Genomic DNA, 23,088 nt, shown 5'->3' with positions numbered 1-23,088 from the left:
AAACAAACAAACAAAAACCCTTCAGGAAACACTAAACACTGAGAAGGTGTTCTAGTATGTTGGCTTCTTTCCATACTCCTCCCTCACTCTAGGGAATGGGGAGGGCAAGGGAGGGCACTGTGATATTGTGCCCTAAAGAAAAGACAAACGAAATCCAGTGAGATTAAACTCAGAGGAGAAAAGAGGCACCAGCTCCGAGATAGGTATGCTGGGCACCACTAGCCTTTTCAAGCCCCTTGGTAGAAGAGCGGGATCATCTGCAGCTTAGGGCACCTCATCTTGTCACCCATTTCAGCAGTGGAGTAGGGTGTGCAAGGACACGAGCAGGAGCCCTTGCTTCACCAAACACCTGTCATTCTGTTGGTCCTTCCAGGAGTTCCCCGTGGGCGGCCTCCCTCTTCTCACTGGGATCACTCTCAGAATGGCACTGGTAAGATAACACGGTCTGGAGCGAGGGGGGGGGGGGAGGGGGGGAGGGGAGCCTAAAATTAGCCCCTGAACCCAGCCAGCCTATAGCCTTTCCACTGGTTAACACTGGGAACAGAGGACCCACCGTGCTCCAGACTGGGGCAGCAGGAGCTCCCGGTGAAAGAATCAACAGGCACTAGTGTACTTCGCAGAGGTGCAGCAAAAGGACCCCAGTTCTACACAGCATCGTTGGCTGCGGCAAGTCTTGTGAGTATTAGGGGCCTAGGATCCAGCAATGTGACAGGGAGGAATAAGACTTGCTATTTGCTCTGATCCTGGGAGCATTTGGGAGGTTGATAAGGGAAAAAGCTTCAGAAAAGATCACAAGATCTCAAGCCACCTTCTGGCTTCATCTATCCCAAAGGGTGTTTGCCTAGAGTCTGGGATCTACCCAGATCTATTCTGCTGCTTTTTAAAAAATTGTGTGTGTGTGGGGGGGGGGGTTGTTGTTTTGAGACAGGCTCTAGCTAGGCTGACTTTAAACTTGCTAAATAGCCCCAGGCTGGACTTGAACTGGTAGTCCTCCGGTCTCTGCCTCTCACAGTGGTGATTACACTGCCTGACTGGAACTACTTCTTGAGGCATTTGCAGATTATACACCAAGGAGGACTAAGGTTGGGCTTTGTGTATCTGTGCAGTGTTTGTGTGTCTGTATATGGGGAGGGGGATAGCAGAGTGGGCTTGACTGCGAAGCTCCTCAGAATGGGAGGAGGATGGGGATTTTTTAAATAGTCTCCTAATGCCTGAATACTCTATGTCTCACAGAAATCTGCCATTCTCCTGAAGGAATTCTTAACCTAGCCTCTAAGATTCCAGGAGGATTTTAGATAAAATAAGGAGGATTCAGAAACTTGGAAGAGTTAAACAATTACTTTTTGTCTTCTAGCCTCTAATCTCTAACTGAAACTTACCATTTCTTTCAAGGATAAATTCAGGCAACAAATGGCCACAGTTCCCATAACTTGGTCACCAGAAGAAATGACAGACATTTTATATCATATGACACGGTGGCAGAGAAGAAGTTTCATTTAAATCTTTCCTCAATTAGAAATTTTCAGTAGAGCTTGTTATTTCAGATGTCAATATAGAACATCTATTACTATAATATTTTGTTAAAAATGTTTTGATAGAAGTATTTTAATATAATTAGTTTTCTTTAATCATATGTATTTGTTTATATTTTTAATCATTTGGCATTCAGTTCTTATTTTATATACTAAAAATACAATGAAAGGGGTGAATAGATCTCACTAATGTTAAGGTCATGAAAAACATTTTTTAAAACTGTGCACTTTGGAATTGGCTACCAGTGGCTCACACCTGTACTCCTAGCTACTCAAGAATCAGATCTGAGGAAGACCATTCAAAGCTAGCTTGGGCAGTAAAATCCATGAGACACTTATCTCCAATTAACCAGTATTAAAAAGTCATAAGTGGAGCTGTGGCTTAAGTGGTAGAGTGCTGGCTTTGAGCAAAAAAGCTACAGGACAATGCCCAAACCCTGAGTTCAAGCTCCAGGACTAGCACACATATGCACACACACAACCGTGCACTTTGGAAATCAGAGGCTCTTTGTCTATAGCAAGTTCACACTAACTCTGTGTGTGTGTGTGTGTGTGTGTGTGTGTGTGTGTGTGTGTGTGTGTATAAGTGCCAGTAGTAGGCCTTGAACTCAGAACCTGGGCACTGTCCCTTAGCTTTCTTTTCTCAAGGCTAGCACTCTACAACTTGAGCCACAGCTCGACTTCCAGCTTTTTGGTTGTTAATTGGAGATAAGTCTTACAGACTTTCCTGTCAAGCCTGGCTTTGAACTCAATCTTCAGATACCCTAGCTACTCAGGAATTAGATCTAGGATTACAGGCGTGAGCCACTGACACCCACCACACACTTACTCTGTGATGAATAAACTATAGCCATTCAGGTTAGGAAATAGTGACACTGGATTTTCTTGTCACTGTCTAATGGGTACACAGTTCACCTGAGTAGCAAAGCCCCAGAATCCATAGCTTCATCTCAATCTGAAGACTCATTGTATGGGCTTCACTCTGGGTTCATGGTATGACCTAGATGAGGGCTTCAGCAATTTCCTCCACTGCTCCTTGTTTTCTTCAGCTCTCCAAACTCAAGTCCCCAGATAAAAAATGGCAAAAAAGAAGTCCCTACTGTCAGAGATAAGATTCACAAATGAACTTTCCATTACTAAAGTCCCTGGAATTTGGTTTGACTCTGAGAAGTGAGGATCCTGGAAGCTGCCCTATAACTCTACTTGAAGCAGGGAGAAGGGTGTGTGTTTTCTGTTTCATGTTGGATAGGAAGTGGAAAAACCTAAATTCTGTTCCTGCCTCTGGTGTTACCTTGATGTGGCATACCTCTCAAAATCTTATATCCTCTAGCCTATCATCCATAAAATGGGGTTAATATCCTCTAGCCCATTACATGAAGTAGATTTGAACCAAGTGTGGTGGTACATAATTGTAATCCCAGCACTTGGAAAGCTAAGGTAAGAGGATTGTGAGTTTAAGGCCAGCCTAGGTTACGGAGTGAGACCCTGTCTCAAAAAAAAAAAAAAGCTTAAAAAAAAGAATAACTTTGAAAAGCACAAAAATATGTGTGTTCTGGGTTCTTGATAACATAACTCAAGCCAGGCATTGGTGGCTTATGTCTGCAATCCTAGCTGTTCAGGAGAATGAGATCTAAGGAATGTGGTCAAAGCCAGCATGAGCAGAAAAGTCTATGGTATTCTTATCTCCAATTAATCAGTCAAAAGCCAGAAGTGGAGGTTTGGCTCAAGAAGTAGAATGCCAACTTTGAGCTTCTTCACTCAAGCCAAGTGAGAGGGTGAGAATCTGAGGACCACTGTTCAAAGCCATCTAGCGCAGAAAAGTCCATTAGATTGAAAAGCGGAGGTATGGCTTAAGTAGAAGAATGCAAACCTTGAGCAGAAAAGGCTAAGGAAGAGCACAAGTCCATACAGAACTCACAGTAACAGCCTTGTGACCTTAGGAAAGTCCTGGCTCTCATCCAAGCCTTGGTTTCTCCATCTGTAATCAAAGAAATTAAATTATCCACAAGGTCTATTCCAGCTTTGAAGTTATAGGACATTAAGTATGGAGCTGTAGCAATAGAAACCATCTACATACGAAGTAGAGATAGTTGAGAGAGAGGAGCTGGCATGTAGAGAAAAGAAGCTTGCTCTTGGAGATCTAGCATCAGGCTAGTGTTCTTTTTTATAACAGCCTTGTGAAGCATGAGCTATCATTTCTAAGAAGGGAGAAACTGAGGCACTAAGAAGGGGTTACTTGCTCAAGATCACTTGCTACAAGCTAGGGGTACTGACTTGTAATTATAGGCCTGCCTCATTTCCAAACTTATATTCCTATTGTATGAGTAATACAACAAAAAATAATAAGATCACATATGGAGGTGTTGGTAGCAGGTAGAGGGAGGCCTAACATTGAGAGTGACTTCATTCATCCACCTCATAACTTTCTTTCAAGAGGAGAGTACCTGAGGCATCCGGGTAACAAAGAGGGGTGGGGAGGAAGAGTGAATAAAAAGTGAGTGAAGGTCTTGGGATTTCAGCTGCAGGATATGGATGAATAAGAGAGGTTCAAACTCTGAGAAACCTACCAACTCACCCTGATGTCCACACACTGAAGAAAACTAGGAACAGAATTGGTAAGGTTTGGGTTTGGGATTGAGTCAGCCATTGGGTCGTGAGTGTTTTCATGGGGCCTGGGGAATGTGGAATGAGAAGAGTTGAGGATTGTGTCAAGACTCCAAGGTGGATTGACAAGAGAGAATGGGTAAGGCTTCCATCAGAAGGATGGAAAGCAATGGTTTGAGGAGGTGTTGACAATCAAAGGGTCACCTTGGCTTGAAGTGGTCTTGGGGAAGAAACTAATTGTCACCAGTGAGAACTGGCTCTGAAAGCATCAACTGTTTCCTGATGGATATCTGTTTCTTCATTTTCCTTGAAGTGGATTCTTTGCAATACCACTTCTTCATTTAATCAGGAAATGCTATTTGTTTCCATTTCTGGATTTTTGGTTGTTAATTGGAGATTGGAATCTTGTAGACTTTCCTGCCCAGGCCGGCTTTGAACCATGATCCTCAGATCTCAACCTCCTGAGTAGCTATGATTATAGGCATGAACCACCAGTGCCCAGCTACCTGTTTTTATTAAGTTTAGTCTTGTCTGCCATTAAAAAATCTGCTAAGTTGTTTGAAAGTTAAGTATTTTCTGGAGTCATTTTACATGAGATTGATTGCAAATGGTCCAAAGAAGGACCCAAATGCAATGACAAAAAGTTTGAATAGCCATGATTAAAATTTTGGACAACAGCTGGGCCCTGGTGTTTCATGTTTATAATCCCAGCTTCTCAGGAAGCTAAGACCTGAGGATGAAGGTTTGAAGCCAGTCTAGGCAGAAAAGTCCATGAGACTCTTAGCCACAAGAGCCAGAAGTGGAGCTGTGGCTCAAGTGGTAAAGCACTAGCCTTGAGCAAAAGAGTTCAAGGGAAGTGTCAGGCCCTGATTTCAAGTCCCAGGACCAGCGCACCAAAAAAAAAGACATACATATACAGCAGGCATCAGTGGCTCATGCCTATAATCCTAGCTACTCAGGAGGCTGGAATTTGAGACTCAACATTTGAAGCCAACCCAGGTAGGCAAATCTCAAGAATCTTATTTCAAATTAAACCAGCAAAAATCATTTTGATTAAGGTAAGTAAGGGCTGGGTGTCAGTGGCTCACATTTGTAATAATAGCTACTCAAGAGGCTGAGATCTGAGGATCCCAGTTCAAAGCCAGCCTGGGCAGACAAATTCAAAAGACTCTTATTGTCAATTAGCCACCAAAAAAGTGGAGTTGTGGCTCAAGTAGTAGAGTGCCAGCCTCAGTACCAATGCACACACACACACACACACACACACACACACACACACACACACCATATGTACATATAGACATTTGTTATAAATGAACTCTGATTTAATGTTTAGTTTTCTAAATATTTAAATGCCTAAGGAGCAATTATCTTGACAAAATACATCTTTTTTCTAAGCTATTTTTTGCAAATATTACAAAAATAAGAACAATATCTTTAAGACACCTGATAGAGAATTAGGCTTTAGGTTTTAGGTTGTTGTTTTCTTGCCAGTACTGGGGCTTGAACTCAGGGCCTGGATACTGTTTCTGAGCTTCTTTTTCTCAAGGCTAACACTCTACCACTTGAGCCACAGCACCATTTCCAGCCTTTTCTGTTTATGTGGTATTGAGGAATCAAACCCAGTGCTTCATGCATGCTATGCAAACATGCTACCACTAAGCCACATTCCCAGCCTAGATTTTAGTTTTGACCTTAGAAAATTCTTTAGGTATTTTAGTTACAACCAATTTAATTTTTTTTGCCATTCCTGGGGCTTGAACTCAGAGCCTGGGCACTTCCTTGAGCTTCTTTTGCTTAGCTAGCACTCTAACCTAGGGTTTCGTGCATGCTAGGCAAGCATTCTACCACTAAGCCATATTCTCAGGCCCCAACCGATGTAATTTTGCACACACACTTTTCATATATTACATCTTTCACTTTAGACCTCATACATATAGCACAACTTGCCTTTGAGCCTTCTGATATTTGTCTTAGCCTGTTTGTTGGTTTCTTTATTTGCCCCCATTTTGGAATGAACACTTTAGGTCAAAACTCATTCTCCAAAAACCCCTCATTTAAAATCATACCTTCAGAAGTGGGGGTTGTCTGCTCAAGCACCAGTTTTGACTGGTAAAGCTAAGGGACAATGCCAAGGTCTGGATTCAAGCATGCATATACATGCACAGAAACACAAAGATACAGACAAAGACACACACAAGCATTCCCTTTCCTTTTAACTTCCTTCTCCAAAAACATATTCCCAATAACTTATTGTATATCTTTCCTACTTGCTGATTTTTTTTTTGTCAATTGTGGGGCTTGAACTCTGGGCCTGGGTGCTGTCCCTCAGCTCTTCAGCTCAAGGCTAGTGCTCTCTACCACTTGCTGATTTTTTTTAATGTGCAGTTTAAATTAACTTACAAAAATTTGAATTTAGACAAAATTGATTTTATTTTTCAATACAAGAAACTGTTCATAGCCTTGCATAGAGTTTTGCAGTGCTGAGGTTTGAACTCTGGGTTGTGCTTGCTGGGCTGGCACTCTACTATTGAGACAAACCTCTAAGCTCTCTTTTCTCTGATTAATTTTGAGCTAAGGTCTCACATTTTGCTGGAGCTGGTCTTCACCTTGATCCTTCTAGTTAACCTTTTCACCATAGCTGAGATAATGGGTGTGAGCTATCCTATCTGACTATGTGTTATATGGTAATGAGGACTTAGATAGAAAGCAATCCTAAACTATTTCTCTATACCAAAAAAACCCTATTTATTTAAAATTTATTGATAAACTCATACTGTAAAAGAGAGTTAGATTGTATCACACTGAGGACAGAATGAAACAGATCAAGATTACTTGTTCAGCTCTTTTGCAAGCTCCAAATTAGGCAGCCTGCTTTGAGTTTAAGCCTCAAGTTTGAAATGACCTTCCCCCACCCTAAATCTGAGCCTGAGTTATTTTAGTTAGACCTAGTTGAAATAAGAACTTTGGAAAACAAGTTTTATTACAAGTGATATGGAAGTGAGAGACAGAGACAGAGAGAGAATAAGAGAAAGAAAAAATATAAAATAGTTCCTTACATTAATTTTTCAGTTAAGAATCATCCTAAAGATAGTAATATACATACACACATACATATATGTGAAAAACAACAATTTTATATTAGGCATTAGGTTCAAGTGCTAACAAGCTCAAGGAAATGCAAAAATTCATTGTAGTGACTATAAATATGTCAGTCAGTTATTTCTAGGAATTCCAGGAACCTACTGAGTTGTGCCTAACATTGTTCACTTTGTGAGGTTTTTATCTTGGTAGCCAAAACAAGAATGGATTTCTAAATAAGACTGTTGTTGCTGCTGCTATTAAATTTTTTTCCTCCATCAACCCAATCATCGTAGACACAGACAATAGATATACACAAAAATAATACACACAAACATTAATCCAGAGATCGGTATTAGAGAACTTATCTTTTTTTTTCTGTTGGTTGTGGGGCCTGAACTCTGGGTCTAGGCACTGTCCTTCAGCTTTTCAGCTCAAGACTAGTGCTCTACCACTTGAGTCACAGTGCCACTTCCAGGTTTTTCTGCTTATGTGGTGCTGAGGAATCGAACCCAGGGCCTCATGCATGCAAGGCAAGCACTCTACCACTGAGCCACCTTCCCAGCACCCAACTTATCTTTTTGCTTGGTTTTTGTGCTGTTGCTATTGTTTATTTTTACTTGTATTTGGCTTGAACTCAGGGCTTAGCTTTTTCAATCAAAGCTGGTATTCTGCCACTTGAGCCACACTTCCCACTTTCATCTTTTTACTAGTTAATTTGAAATTAGTCTCTTAGATATGTCTGCTGAGGCTGGCTTTGAACTGAAATCCTCAGATCTCAGCCTTCTGAGTAGGTAGCATTATAGGTGTGAGCCACGCACACCTGGCAGTTTGGGTTTTTTCTTTTTCCCTTTTTGTGGAACAGTGAGGTAGAATTTTCCCTAGGGGGCAAGATAGATTTAGCACTTTTCATTCTTAAGCAAATTACAACAGAGATCTCCCAAGCAACTATATCCTTATACCTTGTCTCTACTATTTGGTCCTGCAGAGTTTCAAATTTCCCTGTCTAGAAATAAATGGCCTAAGCCTCAAATAGCCCAAAAGTGATCTGACAAGAGAGGAACAAGACAACAAATCACAAGATTTCGATTTTTTTCTTGTCTAAAACAAATGGCCTATTCAAACCACAAGAAAGCAAGGTCGTTGTGCGCTACTGGAGAGAACTTGCCAGTGATTCAACTCAAAAGGCCTCCAAATTTATTCATTTCTGCATCTCACCAAATGGTGGTAAAAAGCAGTTAATGCTGGCCAAAGTGGAAAGAAAAGGAAACATCCCTCGAATAAAAGGGATTCTAACAGCTTCAGGGAACGAATTCCATCTTTCCTCTTTGTTCAGTATTGACTAGCTGAGAGTGGCTAGCACCTAAAGAGTGCATTTTCTTCTGGCTGACTCACCAAAGCTCAAACTGGGTTTTTAGACCCCAGATCCAAACTCCAAGAGTCTCACATGTCAGGTCCTGTGACTACCCACTATATGCCATCAAAGAGCTTTGATAAAAGGCAGCAAAAGGACATTTATTACATGGAAGCCATGGGAAGACAGCACTTCAACATATCTTCAGCCATCTTCAGGGACACAGACATTAGCTTCAGATTAAATAGGGAGAATCAGAGGACAGAGGTAACAAATGTATGTATAGTTAAAACAGTCCCAAGTCAGGTTTAGATGTGGTGTCAGGTGGTCTGACGGTTCATTGACTCAGGTGGGACAATGAGAGCTGTTGACAGTGGTCAGATGGTCTAGCCCTTCCTGGATTCCAAGATAGCTATAAAGTGACTGCAGGAGAGAATAGTTCAGGACAAAGAATATAGATACAAAATGGAGAAATCTGAGATGTCTAGTTTTTATCCTTCTCCCGGTTAATTTATGGGCCCCCAAGTAGAAACTCAACATTTCTCAACAAAAGAAAAGAAAAAAAAAAGAAAAAGTTTTAAGTTGCCTCTTACATAAGCAACAAGCTGTGATGTGGCCTGACATGTTTTGACCACAATTCATAATGCTTGAAATATGACAGTGTGAGTGAGGATGAGGAGAAGACCCATGAATTAGTGTTGAAGGGCAACAGGCAAGAGGCTCAAGTGGAGGCTGGCATTCTAGGTGTTCATAGGGACCCTTAGTCCCCATCTTTTGTCACCCACAGATCTAGCATGTCCTCCTCCTCATAATGAAAATAGTTCTGTTCCAATCAGCCAAGATGAACCTCATGGACATCACCAAGATCTTCTCCCTCCTGCAGCCTGAAAAAGAGGAGGAGGACACCAACATGGGAGAGAAACAAGCTCTTAATCAAGCAGTGTATGACAATGACTCCTATACCTTGGACCAGCTTCTACACCAGGAACGTTACAAACGTTTCATCAACAGCAGGAGTGGCTGGGGTGTACCTGGGACCCCCTTGCGCTTGGCAGCTTCTTATGGCCACTCAAGCTGCTTGCGAGTCCTCCTGGCACATGGCGCTGATGTTGACAGCTTGGATGTCAAGGCACAGACACCACTCTTTACCGCCGTCAGTCATGGCCATCTGGAGTGTGTGCGTGTGCTTTTAGAAGCAGGAGCCTGTCCTGGTGGGAGCATCTACAACAACTGTTCTCCTGTGCTTGCTGCTGCTCGTGATGGTGCTGTTGCCATTCTGCAAGAGCTTCTAGGCCATGGTGCAGAGGCCAATGTCAAGGCTAAACTACCAGTGTGGGCATCAAATGTAGCTTCATGTTCTGGCCCCCTCTATTTGGCTGCAGTGTATGGGCACCTCGACTGTTTCCGCCTGCTTTTGCTCTATGGGGCAGATCCTGATTACAACTGCACTGACCAGGGACTGTTGGCTCGTGTTCCACGGCCCCGTACCCTCCTCGAAATTTGCATCCACCATAATTGTGAGCCAGAGTACATCCAGCTGTTAATCGATTTTGGTGCTAACATCTATCTTCCATCTCTCCCTCCGGACCTGACCTTGCAAGATGATAAAGGGGTTGCATTGCTGCTTCAGGCCCGAGGTGAGTGGTGAGCAGGCTACTTCAATAGGTCTCCTAGTTTGTAGGTCTCAGAGCCCCAAATCATCCAAACCATTCTTCTGTGTTGAACTGGAGAAAACTCTATCTTCTTTCTCCTGGGGTCCCAGTGGGGAGGAATTACAGATTTCACATTAATGCAAGAGTCACTAAGATGGGGGAAGGAGGGAGGAAGGAAGGGAGGGAGGGAGGAAGCTCTTGATTTTTGGTCCTCCTCTGAAGCTCAAGGCCTTGTGTATCACCAGCAGCAGCATGCATTAGAGGCAGGGTAGGAGATATTTCTTAGAACGGAAGAGGACATTAGGGCAGTAGAAACCAGGGCCAAGTGGCTGTAGGCTCAGCCTGGATAATTACATTGAGAATTTTTCCTTATTACCTGTTTCTCATTGATGCAGCTACTCCACGGTCACTCCTCTCCCAGGCTCGTTTAGTTATCCGCAGAGCTGTGCGCAAGAACAGCCAGCCACAAGCCATCGACAAGCTGGATATTCCTCCTGTGTTGATTAACTACCTTAAACACCTGCCATAATCAGAAATCCATGGGGCCTCAACAACAACAAAAAACCCACCTGGAGACCCAGGTAGCTAAAGGGCTGTATTGCTCCATCCATTCAACTTGAGTTGCTCTCTTATGTTGTCTTCCACAATAAAAATCCTCAACAAAATCAGTCTGTGGTGTCTGCTGTTTGTGTATGTGGGAGAAAGAGAGTCACTGGGGCAAGGGGTCTGATCAGCTATAGGAAGGGATGGAATTGGTCTGGCATGTGACAACACAGGAAAACAAAAGAGAAAAGTAAGCCAGTGGCTAAACCCTTTCACCACACTTGTCTCTAAGACGAGGTCCTGAAGAACCCAACTGAGTGTAAGATTAGTATCAACTTGCCAACCCATGAGCCTGGTACTACAAGGTGTGTTTCCAAAGGCTATCCACCCCCCCCCCACCCCTGTTTTTCACTACTTGAAGTTAGATGGCTGATGAACTTTCCATTCACTCACTTTAAGTTATGGAATGCATTCCTGCAAGTTGAGTTTGTAGTCAAGATCCACTAGGAAAATAAGCAAATATTTGTGACAAGGAATTTAATGCTGAAAATAAATTCTCAGCCTATGAGAATACAAGCAGGACAAAATGATAACCTAAAGATCAGAGACAGAAGGAAACAAACATGATCTCTAGCTAGCATTGTGAGAAAGGAGGTATTTTAGAGTACAGAAACAAGGATCACTTGTTGGAAATTGGGATCACAAGCCTGTCTGTCCATGAGAGCAAAACTGACACATAAAACATGCAGTCCAAAGCAGAAGAAAAAAATGCCCTCTCATTTCCTCAATCCTGATCTCTAATTTTTCTCTGATGTCTGTCTCTTTGGGGGAACTGGAAATCAGCTAATATTATATTGTGAGAAACAAAGTCTCCAGAAGTCAACCTCCCTGTAATACCGCTGAGCAGGGGGAGACAAAGAATGGAGGAATAATGGGACAAAGTGGTATGACCTGAGCCAGGAGCTGGAACTTAGAGCCACTGTTGGTGCAGAGAAGGTAGAGGGTAAGTACTTGGCTTTCTCTATTTTTCCTTTCCTTGGATTAGTACCTCTTATTGGTTGAACCAAACCAGAAGATAGTCTACTTGAGTACAGCACACCAGGGGTCCAACCCCTGTGATAGGAGCAGAGATAAGGAAGGAAGCAAATAGGCCCTGGGTTCAGATGTTCCCCTAAATCTAGGCACCTTCATTTTGCTAAATCTTCATCCTTCTACAAGACCTTTTTGGTTTTTCTCTGTACAACTGTGGCTGGGGAAAGGGACATGGGAAGGAGTAGAGGAAGTGAGCCTAAATAATCTATATCAGGAAGCACTGTAAATACTTAGAACTCTTCCTGAGAGCTGCCTTCACAGTCCCTTATATCATGCTTTCCTATCATGGGGAAAGGGATGGGGCCTTAAATTGCTTTGTCTCTCTTCTTTATACTCCCCATTCTCCATAGCTACTAGTGCCTTAGAGACTTTAGGAAGTCAAGAAAACTGGATATCTTCATATTGCTCCTGCCCACTCACCCATACTGTCCCACTCAACTTCCAGATTTTCATTCTTTAGCACTTTGGAGGGCAGGGCAACTGCCTATCTCCAAGGAGCATGACAGTTTAAGAACAGAAGCACAAATGACTTCTAACTAGGCATCCTGAGCTCTCTTCTACCTTTTTATCAATCTGGGCTCCAGAAGTGTGGATTTTCCAGAACCCCACCCATGGCCCTGACCACTATTCCCATAGTCAAGGCCTTCAGGCATTTGGATTCAAGTTCAGTAGCCCTATCTGCTACAAGCTCCTAGGTACATACTTTAAATGGGGATCAGCCTCCCCTGTGGCATGTGGGGCACAGATTCTCTGAGTCATGAAAGCATATTGACTCTCTAGAAATCACAAAGGATTTACATCTAAGGACATTATAGGAGTGTTCAAATTTTGGGCCAAGAGAAAGGGCTAAAACAGCCCTATTTTCTATATGAGGGAGATCTTGTTCGATGCATCACACTTTCAGTAGTCTAGCTTTCCAGACTATTCCCAGCTGTTTTTATCCAGTTGCTTATGTTGCTAGTAGGCACATAAAACCTCAAAACCTGGTGCCAAGCCTGGTGTTGGTGGCTGGGTAACTAGGAGGCTGAGATCTGAGGATCATGGTTCAAAGCCAGCTCATTGAAGAAAGTCTATGAGACTCTTATCTCCAATTAACCACCAAAAAGCTGAAAGAGGAGCTGTGACTCAAGCAGTAGAGCACTAGCCTTGACCACATAAAGTTCAGAGATAGCACTCAGGCTTTTTGTTCAAGATCCAGGTGTTCTCTCTCTCTCTCTCTCTCTCTCTCTCTCTCTCTCTCTCTCTCTCTCTCACACACACACACACACACACACACACACACACACACACACACACACCTAGTGCCTTAGTTCTTCTTCTTTCACGGGCCTAATCATTTCCATCTAGGCAATGGAATCAGGTTTTGTAATTATCTCAAATTCTGACTTTCCCTAGGCCACATGAAGAAGTAGAAGGAACGCTACTGTTCCTGGAGTGAAATTGTCCCTGCCTCCAGATCTTTTGACATTTGTTGACACTGACCCTAAGTGAGAGTCTAATCTCCCTACCCCATTCTCCCCAACCCCCAGCTCCAGCCACCAGCTTTTCAGAAGGCTGTGTCTTAACTGTCTCAGGCTCCTTTGATCCCTTCTTTTCTCTTTTTGTCTATTCCTGACTTTATTTTACCCATCCTTTTTCCCCCACCTTTCCTCCTGCTATGGTCTGAACTTTATTGTCTTCCAAAATTCATATGTTGGAACCCAATCCTCAATATGATGATATATTGAAAAATGGGACCTTACTAGCAGAGGTACTCACTAGACATGTTGTGGGTGGGAATTAGAGGGAGAAACTGGGAGAGAGTTGGGGATGAGGTGACATTGTCCAAAAAGAAATGCACCTGACTTATGTAACTGTACATCAACAATAAAAAAAAGAACTGTGACCTTTGGGAAGTGATTAAGCCATGAAAATGTCAGCCATTATGAGTCAGATCAGTACCTATATTTAAATGAGGCTCCAATGAGTTCCCCTTTCCCCCTTTTGTTATAGAAGTTCATGTAGGAAGCACCATTTATGAATTGACTCTCACTGGACACAGAATCTGCAGGTGCCTTGATATTGGACTTGCTAACTTCCAGAACTATGAGCAATAAATCCCTGTTGTTGATAATTTAAGTAGTCTGAGGCATTTTGTTATAGTAACACAAGTGTACTAACACACCTCCCTTTCTTCCTCCCTGGAAATACCACGAATCTGGGTCTTGACATCACTTTGCATATACCACTGATAAGTCTATACTTTTTTTTTTGGGGTCCAGTCATGGGGCCTGAACTCTGGGCCTGGGCACTGTCCCTCAGCTCTTCAGCTCAAGGCTAGTGCTCTACCACTTGAACCCTAGCACCACTTCCGGCTTTTTTCTTTTTGCTTATGTGGTGCTGAGGAATTGAACCCAGGGCCTCATGCATGCAAGGCAAGTGCTCTACCACTGAGCCACCTTCCCAGCCCCTATACTTTTTTTTTTTTACCAGTGCTGGGGCTTGCACTCAGAGCCTGGGCACTGCCTCTGAGCTTTTTTACTCAAAGCTAGAACTCTACCACTTGAGCCATAGCTCAACTTCTGGCTTTTTCGGTTTATGTGGTGCTGAGGAATTGAACCCAGGGCTTCATGCATGCTAGGCAAGCACTCTACCACTAAGCCACATTCCCAGCCCATGTCCTTTTTTTTGTTGGTTGTGGGGCCTGAACTCTGGGCCTGGATGCTATCCCTCAGCTCTTCGGCTCAATGCTAGCACTCTACCACTTCAGCCACAGCGCCACTTCCAGCTTTTTTTGTTTATGTGGTGCTGAGGAACCAAACCCAGGGCCTCATTCCAGCAAGGCAAGCAGTCTACCACTGAGCCACCTTCCCAGCCCCTACTTTTTTTGAAATGGAAAATTCATTCACTTTATTCAGATAGATGGTCCCTAAAGACTAGACTCAATGTGCAAAATGACCCAAAGGATTAAAAAAATCAGAAACATCCTTTTTACTGCTAAATTGATTGAAAGCCTGGTAGAAGTGGTACTTGATCTAGCTTTGAATGGTGGAAAGTATTTATCAGTGTGAATGGATGTGGTGCTAATGGAAGAAACTCAGTGAGTAAAGCATAGATATAGAAAAAGACAGGACAGGCTGCTGGGAAGGTGGCTGCTGAAAAGGTAGACTGCTTGCTTTGCATGCATGAGGCCCTAGGTTCAATTCCTCAGCATCACATAAGCAGAAAAAGCCAGAAGTGGCACTGTGGCTCAAGTGGTAGAGCGCTAGCCTTGAGCTGAAGAGCTGAGGGACAGCGCCCAGGCCCAGAGTTCAGGCCCCATGAGCAACAACAACAACAAAAAAAGACAGAGCAGTTTGAGAACTTAGTTCAGTTGGCTCGTTTGGTGTATTTGAACATCAGTAAGTTGGGAACTACACTGGAGAAGGTTGAGAACATCCTGGTGTTTGAAACTGAAAAATTTTCCCCCATAGAATGGGACATGCATAGTCATAGGAATGGCTGACTGAGAATTCTGAGAGCATATTTCCCGATTCCCAGGAAAAATCTGGTATCAATAGCTATTCTCTTATGGGCATAGAATGATTGTTGCACCTCCATCATTTCATTTACTTTTTAGCACAACTTTTTCAGGTAGGTAGAATGATTTCTTCCCTCCTTTCCTTCCTTCCTTCCCTCCTTTCCTTCCTTCCTTCCTTTCTTCCTTCCCTCCCTCCCTCCCTTCTTCCTTCTTCTTTTTTGCTTTCTTTTTAATTTTTTATTGTTATTATAAAGGTGAGGAACAGAGGGTTACAGTTATACGAGTCAGGTAGAAAGTATATTTCGTTTTAGACAATGTCACCCCTTCCTTTGCTTTCCTTTCTTGCTTTCTCAAACAGATCTAAATGGCAGCCCCAACCACTGGGGGTAATCTGAAGGGGCTGAGGTAAGGGGATAGATTTATGGTAAGAGTAGATATAACCCTTTCCCTGCCTAGGATTCAGTAAGCCCCGGCTCTGTGTGTGTGTGTGTGTGTGTGTGTGTGTGTGTGTGTGTGTGTGTGTGTGTGTGCGTGCACACACATGTGAGCACATGTGCACTAATACTGGGACTTAGATTTAGAGCTTGATCAGGGCCTGGGCACTATCCTTCTACCATGGTCTGGCTTCAAACCATGATCTTCAAATCTCAGCCTCCTGAGTAGCTAGAATTACAGATTTGAGCATAGGCACCCAGTGTTCTACTCTGAGTGTGTGTGTGTGAGAGAGAGACAGAGTGTGTGTGTGTGTGTGTGTGTGTGTGTGTGTGTGTGTGAGTGTGGTGTGTGTGCACATGTGTGCACACTCCAGTACTAGGACTTGAAATCAGCGTCTTAGGCTCTTGCTGAGTTCTTGCCCTCAAGGTTGGTGCTCTGCTTTTCCTTGTGTTCTCCTTTGCTGTGTTCAAACACCAGTAACTGATGGCCCAAAACCCAGATATTACAGGAGTTGAGGGAATGGTGAGTATGACAAGGAGACAGTAGGAAATGAAGCGACAGGGAGTATTCATCAGTGTGCACTGAATTACAGTTACATAGAAACAAGATATGCTAGTACACTGTTTCCCAATAGGATGTCTGTAAATAACAATAATGTACTGTCCATTTCAGAAACATAGCAGATAGGAGTTTGAAATTTTTACCACAAAGAAATGGTAAATAGACCTTTATCAAGTGTAGTAAATATTTTAAACTTTGTTCCATGTCAACAGGTTTCTTTGGAACACACAACAACTCCTGCTTTTCTTCTCCCTGCCAATTAGGGGTCATTATTTTTGTGTGTATGCTGATTCTAGTGCTTGATTTCAGGGCCTGAGCCCTCTCCCTTAGCTTTTTTTGCTCAAGGCTGGCACTCTACCACTTAAGCCACACCTCCACTTCTGGCTTTTTGCTCTTTACTTGGCAATAAGAGTCTTACAGGTTTTTCCTGCCCAGGCTGGCTTTGAACTGAAATCCTTAGCTCTCAGCTTCCTGAGTAGCTAGAATTATAGATGTGAGCCACTGGTGCTCAGTCCAACTGGGGGGGTCTTTGACTCCCATCTCCTAGAGCAGGCAGAGGTCATTGAAAATGGCACCTTCAATTTTCTTTTTTTTTCTTTTTTTTGGGGGGGGCGTCGGGTCATGGGGCCTGAACTCTGGACCTGGGCACTGTCCCTCAGCTCTTCAGCTCAAGGCGAGCGCTCTACCAGTTGAGCCACAGTGCCACTTCTGGCTTTTTTTCTTATGTGGTGCTGAGGAATCGAACCCAGGGCCTCATGCATGCAAGGCAAGTGCTCTACCACTGAGCCACCTTCCCAGCCCCGGCACCTTCAATTTACTACAACAAACTTTATAAGATCCACTGTCATTCCCTCTTTTTGTGTTCCTCTTCCCCTCCAAGGCTAACTTATATGCAGGTATTTTGGATTCCATTCCCTACCCCCACCCATAGTGTCTTACCCATCAATTATTGTCTCCTGTGTCTTCTACTTGATTGATATTTTCCTGTCAGCATATAAACAAACTCACATCCTTCCATGTTATAAAAACAAACCTGAACTGCAAGTCTCTTTCTATCTATCACCTTTTTGCATGAAACTTCTGGAACAAAGAGGCAACATTCATTCTCCCTTTCATCAGAGAATATTCTCTTGACACTCTACCACCAGAGTCTAGTTGGTGTATACCTAGTCCTACTACATCACCAGAAATTGCTAGATCCATATATAATAGTGTGTTTTCTACTTTTGTCTTGCTGGACCTCTGGATAATATCTAATAGTACTCTTAGCAATTGTGTTCTGTGTATGTGTGTGTTGGTACTGGGGCTTAAACTCAGGCCCTGGGCCTTCTCCTCCAGGGTTTTTTACTTAAGTCTGGTGCTCTACCACTTAAGCCACACCTCTTCTTCTGGCTTTTTGTTGGTTAATTTGAGATGAGTCTCTCAGATTTATCTGCCCAGCTACCTTTGAACTACCATCCTCAGATCTTAGCTTCTGAGTAGATAGGATTATAGGCATGAGCCACTAGCACCCAGTTTGCAATTCTATTATTTTTAATTAGTTGTTATTGTTATTATGAAGACAATATATAGAGGCGTTACAGTTACACAAGTCAGGTAAAGTGTACATTAGTTTTTGTACAATGTCACACCTTCCCTCTCTTTCTCTCCTAGATTTTCCCTCTCATCCCCACCCACAAGTTGTATGGTTTATATTCAACATAGTGTCTAGTGAGTACCACTGCTGCATTTGTTCACCCTTTGTCCCTCCATTTCAGTGCCTCCCCTTACACTCCCAAAGACAGATAAACAAGCAAACATGTCAAAAGGAAATGAAAACAAAAACAGCAACAAAGGGAAAAAAAAAACCTTGTTTTTTATTTCGTGGAGTTAATTTAGATAAATATTATTTTGTATGGCAACTGTATTCTTTTCCTTTTTTTTTTTTTTTTTTTTTGCTGGTCGTGGGGCTTGAACTCTGGGCCTGGGTGCTGTCCCTCAGCTCTTCAGCTCAAGGCTAGCACTCTACCACTTGAGCCACAGTGCCCCTTCCGGTTTTCTGATGATTAATTGAAGAAAAGAGTCTATTCATAGACTTTCCTGCCCGGGCTGGCTTTGAACCAAGATCCTCAGATCTCAGCCTCCTGAGTAGCTAGGATTATAGGCGTGAACCTGGCAACAGTTGTATTCTTAATAAAGCTCTAGTGCCTCCCTTGGCTTCTGGGAGAGCCAGCTCTCCTGGTTCTAGTCTTACCTTGACAATCTTTCCCTTTCAAGACTCCCCCTCTCTTTTCTCACACCCTTCATCTAACATGCCATCCAAAGTCTAGCCAGTTCAATTTTGTGAACACATCCAGGATCAAAATCTTCTTGTCATCTTACTACCTCCCACTTTGTTGTGAGCCACAATCACCTCTCATGAGCATCATTGCAGAGCTTCCTGTCTGGCCTTCCTGCTTCTTCTCTTGCTGCTAACGCAACCTAAACATTTCACTAAGATAAAGAGACTCCTCACTCTGCACTAAATCCTGCAGAATCCAGAGTATTTACAATGACTCACAAAGCTGTACACCACCTGTCCCCCATGCCCTCTATGACCTCCTCTCCCACCACATTCCCCCTCCCTCCCTCCCTCTGTTCCAGCTGCACTGGCTGTTTGTCATTTCTCTTAATATTCCAGTGTGTTTCCCTCTCAGAGGCTTTGTACTTCCTATTCCTTTTGCCTGAACACTTCTCCCAGATGTCCCATGGTTTGTTCCCTTAGTTCCTCCAGGTCTTGCATATCACCTTCTTGGGTGACAGCTACCTCATAGTCCTAGTATTCCTTATGCTGCTTCCCCATTCTCCATCACATTTATCACCATCTGCCATAATGCACACTTTACAGATCTTTGTTCAAGGTCTGTTAGCCTTAATTTTAGCTTTCCATTATTGTGATAGAAAACAGACAATGAAAGCAATGGGGGAAAAAGCCAAGTGTGGTGGTTCATGGCTGTAATTTTTAGGTATTCAGAAGGTAGACTTAGGGAATATTACAGTTCCAGGCCAGCCTGAGTAAAAAGCCTTTGATATCCCATCACAAACAATAAAATCTGGATAGAGTGGTCATCTCATCTACCAAGGAAATATAAATAGGAGGATAGTGGTCTACGTCATGTCAGGTATAAACGAGACCTTAATCAAAAAATAAGAAAAGCAAAAAGGGGAACCAACCCAGATGGCCCTCAGTAGATGAATGGATCAAGAAAATGTGGTATATATACACACTCAAATTCTATACCTCCATCAGAAAGAATGACATTGCCTCATTTGTAAGGAAATGGAAAAACTGAAAAAAATCATATTAAGTGAATTAAGCCAGATCCAAAGAAACATAGGCTCCATGGTTTCCCTCATTTGTAATAATTAGTATATGTCTAGGATAGTCCTAGCAGAGTATCATAACAGCTCAAAAGCTATGTACAGGGCAGGGAAGGTGGCTCAGTGGTAGCATGCTTGCTTTGCATGCATGAAGACCTGAGTTCGATTCCTGAGCACCACATCAGTAGAGAAAGCTGGAAGTGGCACTGTGGCTCAAGTGGTAGAGCACTAGCCTTGAGCTGAAGAGCTGAGGGACAGCACCCAGGTCCAGAGTTCAAGCCCCAGAACCAACAAAAAAAACAAAAATTTAAAAAAAGCTATGTACATATGACTGAATAAAATGATGCTAATCAAAATGAACTCCAAAAAATGGAAATTAGGGTTTTTGTTGTTGTTGTTGTTAATGTACTGTGTGAAGTTATTTTTTCTTTCATTTTGTTTTCCAAAAACAATTGTCACTGTTTTTGATTTTGGTACTCTGTGTCTTATATATACTTTTATTTGATTTGGGGAAGGGAAGGAGAATAACAGAATGGTGAGACAAAGGACAAAAGGTGAACCGACACTATGTTGGAAATGAACTTACAGGAGGGGACTTAGGGAGACGGAAAAGAGAGAGAAAACAAGGGAGGGGGTAATACTTAAAAATGTATTCATTACCTTCCTTTTGTAACTGTGACCCCTCTGTCCATCACTTTTACAATAAAATTAAATTAACTTAAAAAATAAGAAAAGCAGAAAGGGTAGAGAATACGGCTCAAATGGTACAAGCTGAGAGTTTAAATTCTAGTATTGCTAAAAAAGGAGAAAAAAATGACAACATAGTGTCTTGTTGAAAACAAACTTTACAACTTGGGGGGTAGGGAGGAATTGGGGAGGTGGGGAGGAAAGGGATGGAAGAGGATAAACAAAGGAGGAGGTAACAATGCTCAATAGGAAATGTACTCATTACCTTACTCATGTTACAGTAGCCCCTCCCTCTGTACACCATTTTTACAATAAAAATCATAAAAATGACAATAAAAATAGATAAACAATAACTCATGATATGTCAGGAGGTGGTAAACACCATGGATAAGAGTCAAACATCAATTAAGGGATGGGAAAGTGAAGAGAGTAGGAATGGGAACTGCTTACTAATTTATGTATCAAGTATCCAGAGTAGGTTTCCTTAATAGTGACACTTCAACATACACCTGAAGAAAGTGAAGCACAAGCCATGTCCATATGCAGAGAGCAAATACCTTATGCAGAGCAAAATGGCAAGGGCAAAGGCCCTAAGATGGAATTTTTTCTTTTTTAAATTTTTTTTTTTTTGGTGCCAGTCCTGGGGCTTAAACTCAGAGCCTGGACACTGTCCCCGAGCTTCTTTTGCTCAAGGCTAGAACTCTACTACTTGAGCCATAGTGGTATTGAGGAATCGAACCCAGGGCTTCATACATGCTAGGCAAGCACTCTACCACTAAGCCACATTCCCAGACAATTTTGTTCTTATTTGTGTGCCAGTCCTGGGGCTTGAATTCAGGGCTTTGTGCTCCCACTTGGCTTTTTTGCTTAAGACTGTTGATTTACCACTCGAGGCATAGCTTCCATGTCTGGCTTTTTTGTTGGTTAATTGTAGATAAGATTCTCATGGGCATTCTTGCTGAGACTAGCCTTGAACCATGATCCTCAACCTTGAGTATCTAGGATTATAGCTATGAGCCACCAGCACCTGGCTCTTCTGCTTTTTTGAGACAGGTTTCACTATGTAGCCTAGACTGACCTCAAATTCATGATCCTCCTGCCTGAGACTTTCAAGTGTTGGGATTATAGGTCTATGCCACCATATATGACTCAAATTTACCATCTTTATTTATTTTTTCCATTTACTTGTTTTTGTGCTTCCAGGGATGGAAATTCAGGGCCCAGTACATTCTAGGCAAGTGCTTTCCCATTGAACTATACTCTCAGTCCTGAAGGTAAGATTACTGATATGAAAAAATTCTGAATGTTTCAAAAAGAATCATTAGGTTTTCTTAATTCAGTTCCTATATTCAACATCATCTGGCAGTTTTGTGCTCAACTTGGAAAGTGCAGGGTATTGGCTTAGTGAATTGTGTCCCTTTTCTACTATACTAGACTGGCACAAGCTGTGCCTAGTTCACCATCCTGCATGATGAATGTGGCATTTAACAAGGAATGTGGCACAGAGGGGCCCCTCAGTGATTGACAACATCATACTTCACTGGAGAATGCTGGCACCTAAGTTTGATTATTAAGCCAGAACATGTCTCATTTGACTGTGTTTAGCAAACATAATATACTTAGCATTAAGTTTGTAGTAAACTCTCTTGTGGAGAATGAGGGTGTAAAGATGAACAAGAGGCTCTACTCTGGAAAAATCAGGCTTTGTAAAATCAAAAGGAATCTGTGTAGAATGAACAACAGGCTCGTGTGATTTTATTTAAAAGTCATTTCTTTGTACAACTAAAGATAATTTTAAAAGAATACAAAAGTTAAAATAATAAATAAATATATAAAATTAAATCTAGCAGTTTTGTAACTTTGAAGACTAGAAGAATAATAATGATAATATGAAAAAATAACAATAACAGTTACCACAACTATAACACCAATTTATATTCCTAAGAGCTTTGTATGTACCAGGCTCTGTGCCATTTCACATGAATCATTCACTTATTCTTACCAAAATTTCATGATATGGGACATGGGCTACTATTACAATCTTTATTTTGTAGAAGATTAATGTTGATACTTGCATGGTGAATTAACTTGTCCAGATCACACTGTTCCAAAGGGGGTAGATCTGGTAGCCCAGCCCAGCTAGTTTGGTGCAAAGCAACTGCTCTGTATTGCTTCCATAGGCAGGATGAAGTTAGCTAGTTGAGCCTTAACACATCCAGGTAGTGAAGGTGTGTGTGTGTGTGTGTGTGTGTGTGTGTGTGTGTGTGTGTGTGTGTATGTTTCTGTACTAGTAATAAACATTGAACTCAGGGCCTTTTGCTCTTAATCTTCAAAAATGACACTCTACCACCTGAGATAACCTCCACTTTTCTTTCTTTTCCTTTTTTTTCCTTTTCTTTTTTTTTAATTTAATTTAATTTTATTTGAGAACATAATGCATACATTTCTTACCAAGCATACTGTACAGAGGGGTTACAATTACATGGGCAGGATAATGCATACATTTCTTACCACGCATTGCAGCCTCCTCTGTTTTTCTTTCTCTTTTTCCTCCTCTCTCCCTTTCTCCTCTCTCTCTCCCTTTCTTTCCTTCCTTCCATCCTTCCTTCCTTCCTTTCTTTCTTTCTTCCTTTCATCCTTTGCTAGTCCTGGGGCTTGAACTCAGAGTCTGGGCACTGCCTCTGAGCCTCTTTGTGCTCAAGGCTAGCA

General features: G+C 42.3%; 1 protein-coding gene across 1 annotated transcript; it reads left to right on the top strand.

Moving 5' to 3' along the window:
• Positions 1-397: 397 nt before the first annotated feature.
• Asb12 (ankyrin repeat and SOCS box containing 12) lies at positions 398-10,758 on the top strand. Its single transcript, XM_042666926.1, has 3 exons — positions 398-430; positions 9,359-10,208; positions 10,619-10,758. Exons 2-3 carry the CDS (start codon positions 9,383-9,385, stop codon positions 10,750-10,752), a joined length of 960 nt encoding a protein of 319 aa, XP_042522860.1. The 5' UTR covers positions 398-430; positions 9,359-9,382; the 3' UTR covers positions 10,753-10,758.
• Positions 10,759-23,088: the final 12,330 nt, after the last annotated feature.

The sequence above is a fragment of the Dipodomys spectabilis genome, unplaced genomic scaffold (assembly GCF_019054845.1).
Source record: "Dipodomys spectabilis isolate Male_0828 unplaced genomic scaffold, ASM1905484v1 ptg000370l, whole genome shotgun sequence".
NCBI lineage: Eukaryota > Metazoa > Chordata > Mammalia > Rodentia > Heteromyidae > Dipodomys > Dipodomys spectabilis.
This window is presented reverse-complemented; position numbering and strand designations above follow the sequence as displayed.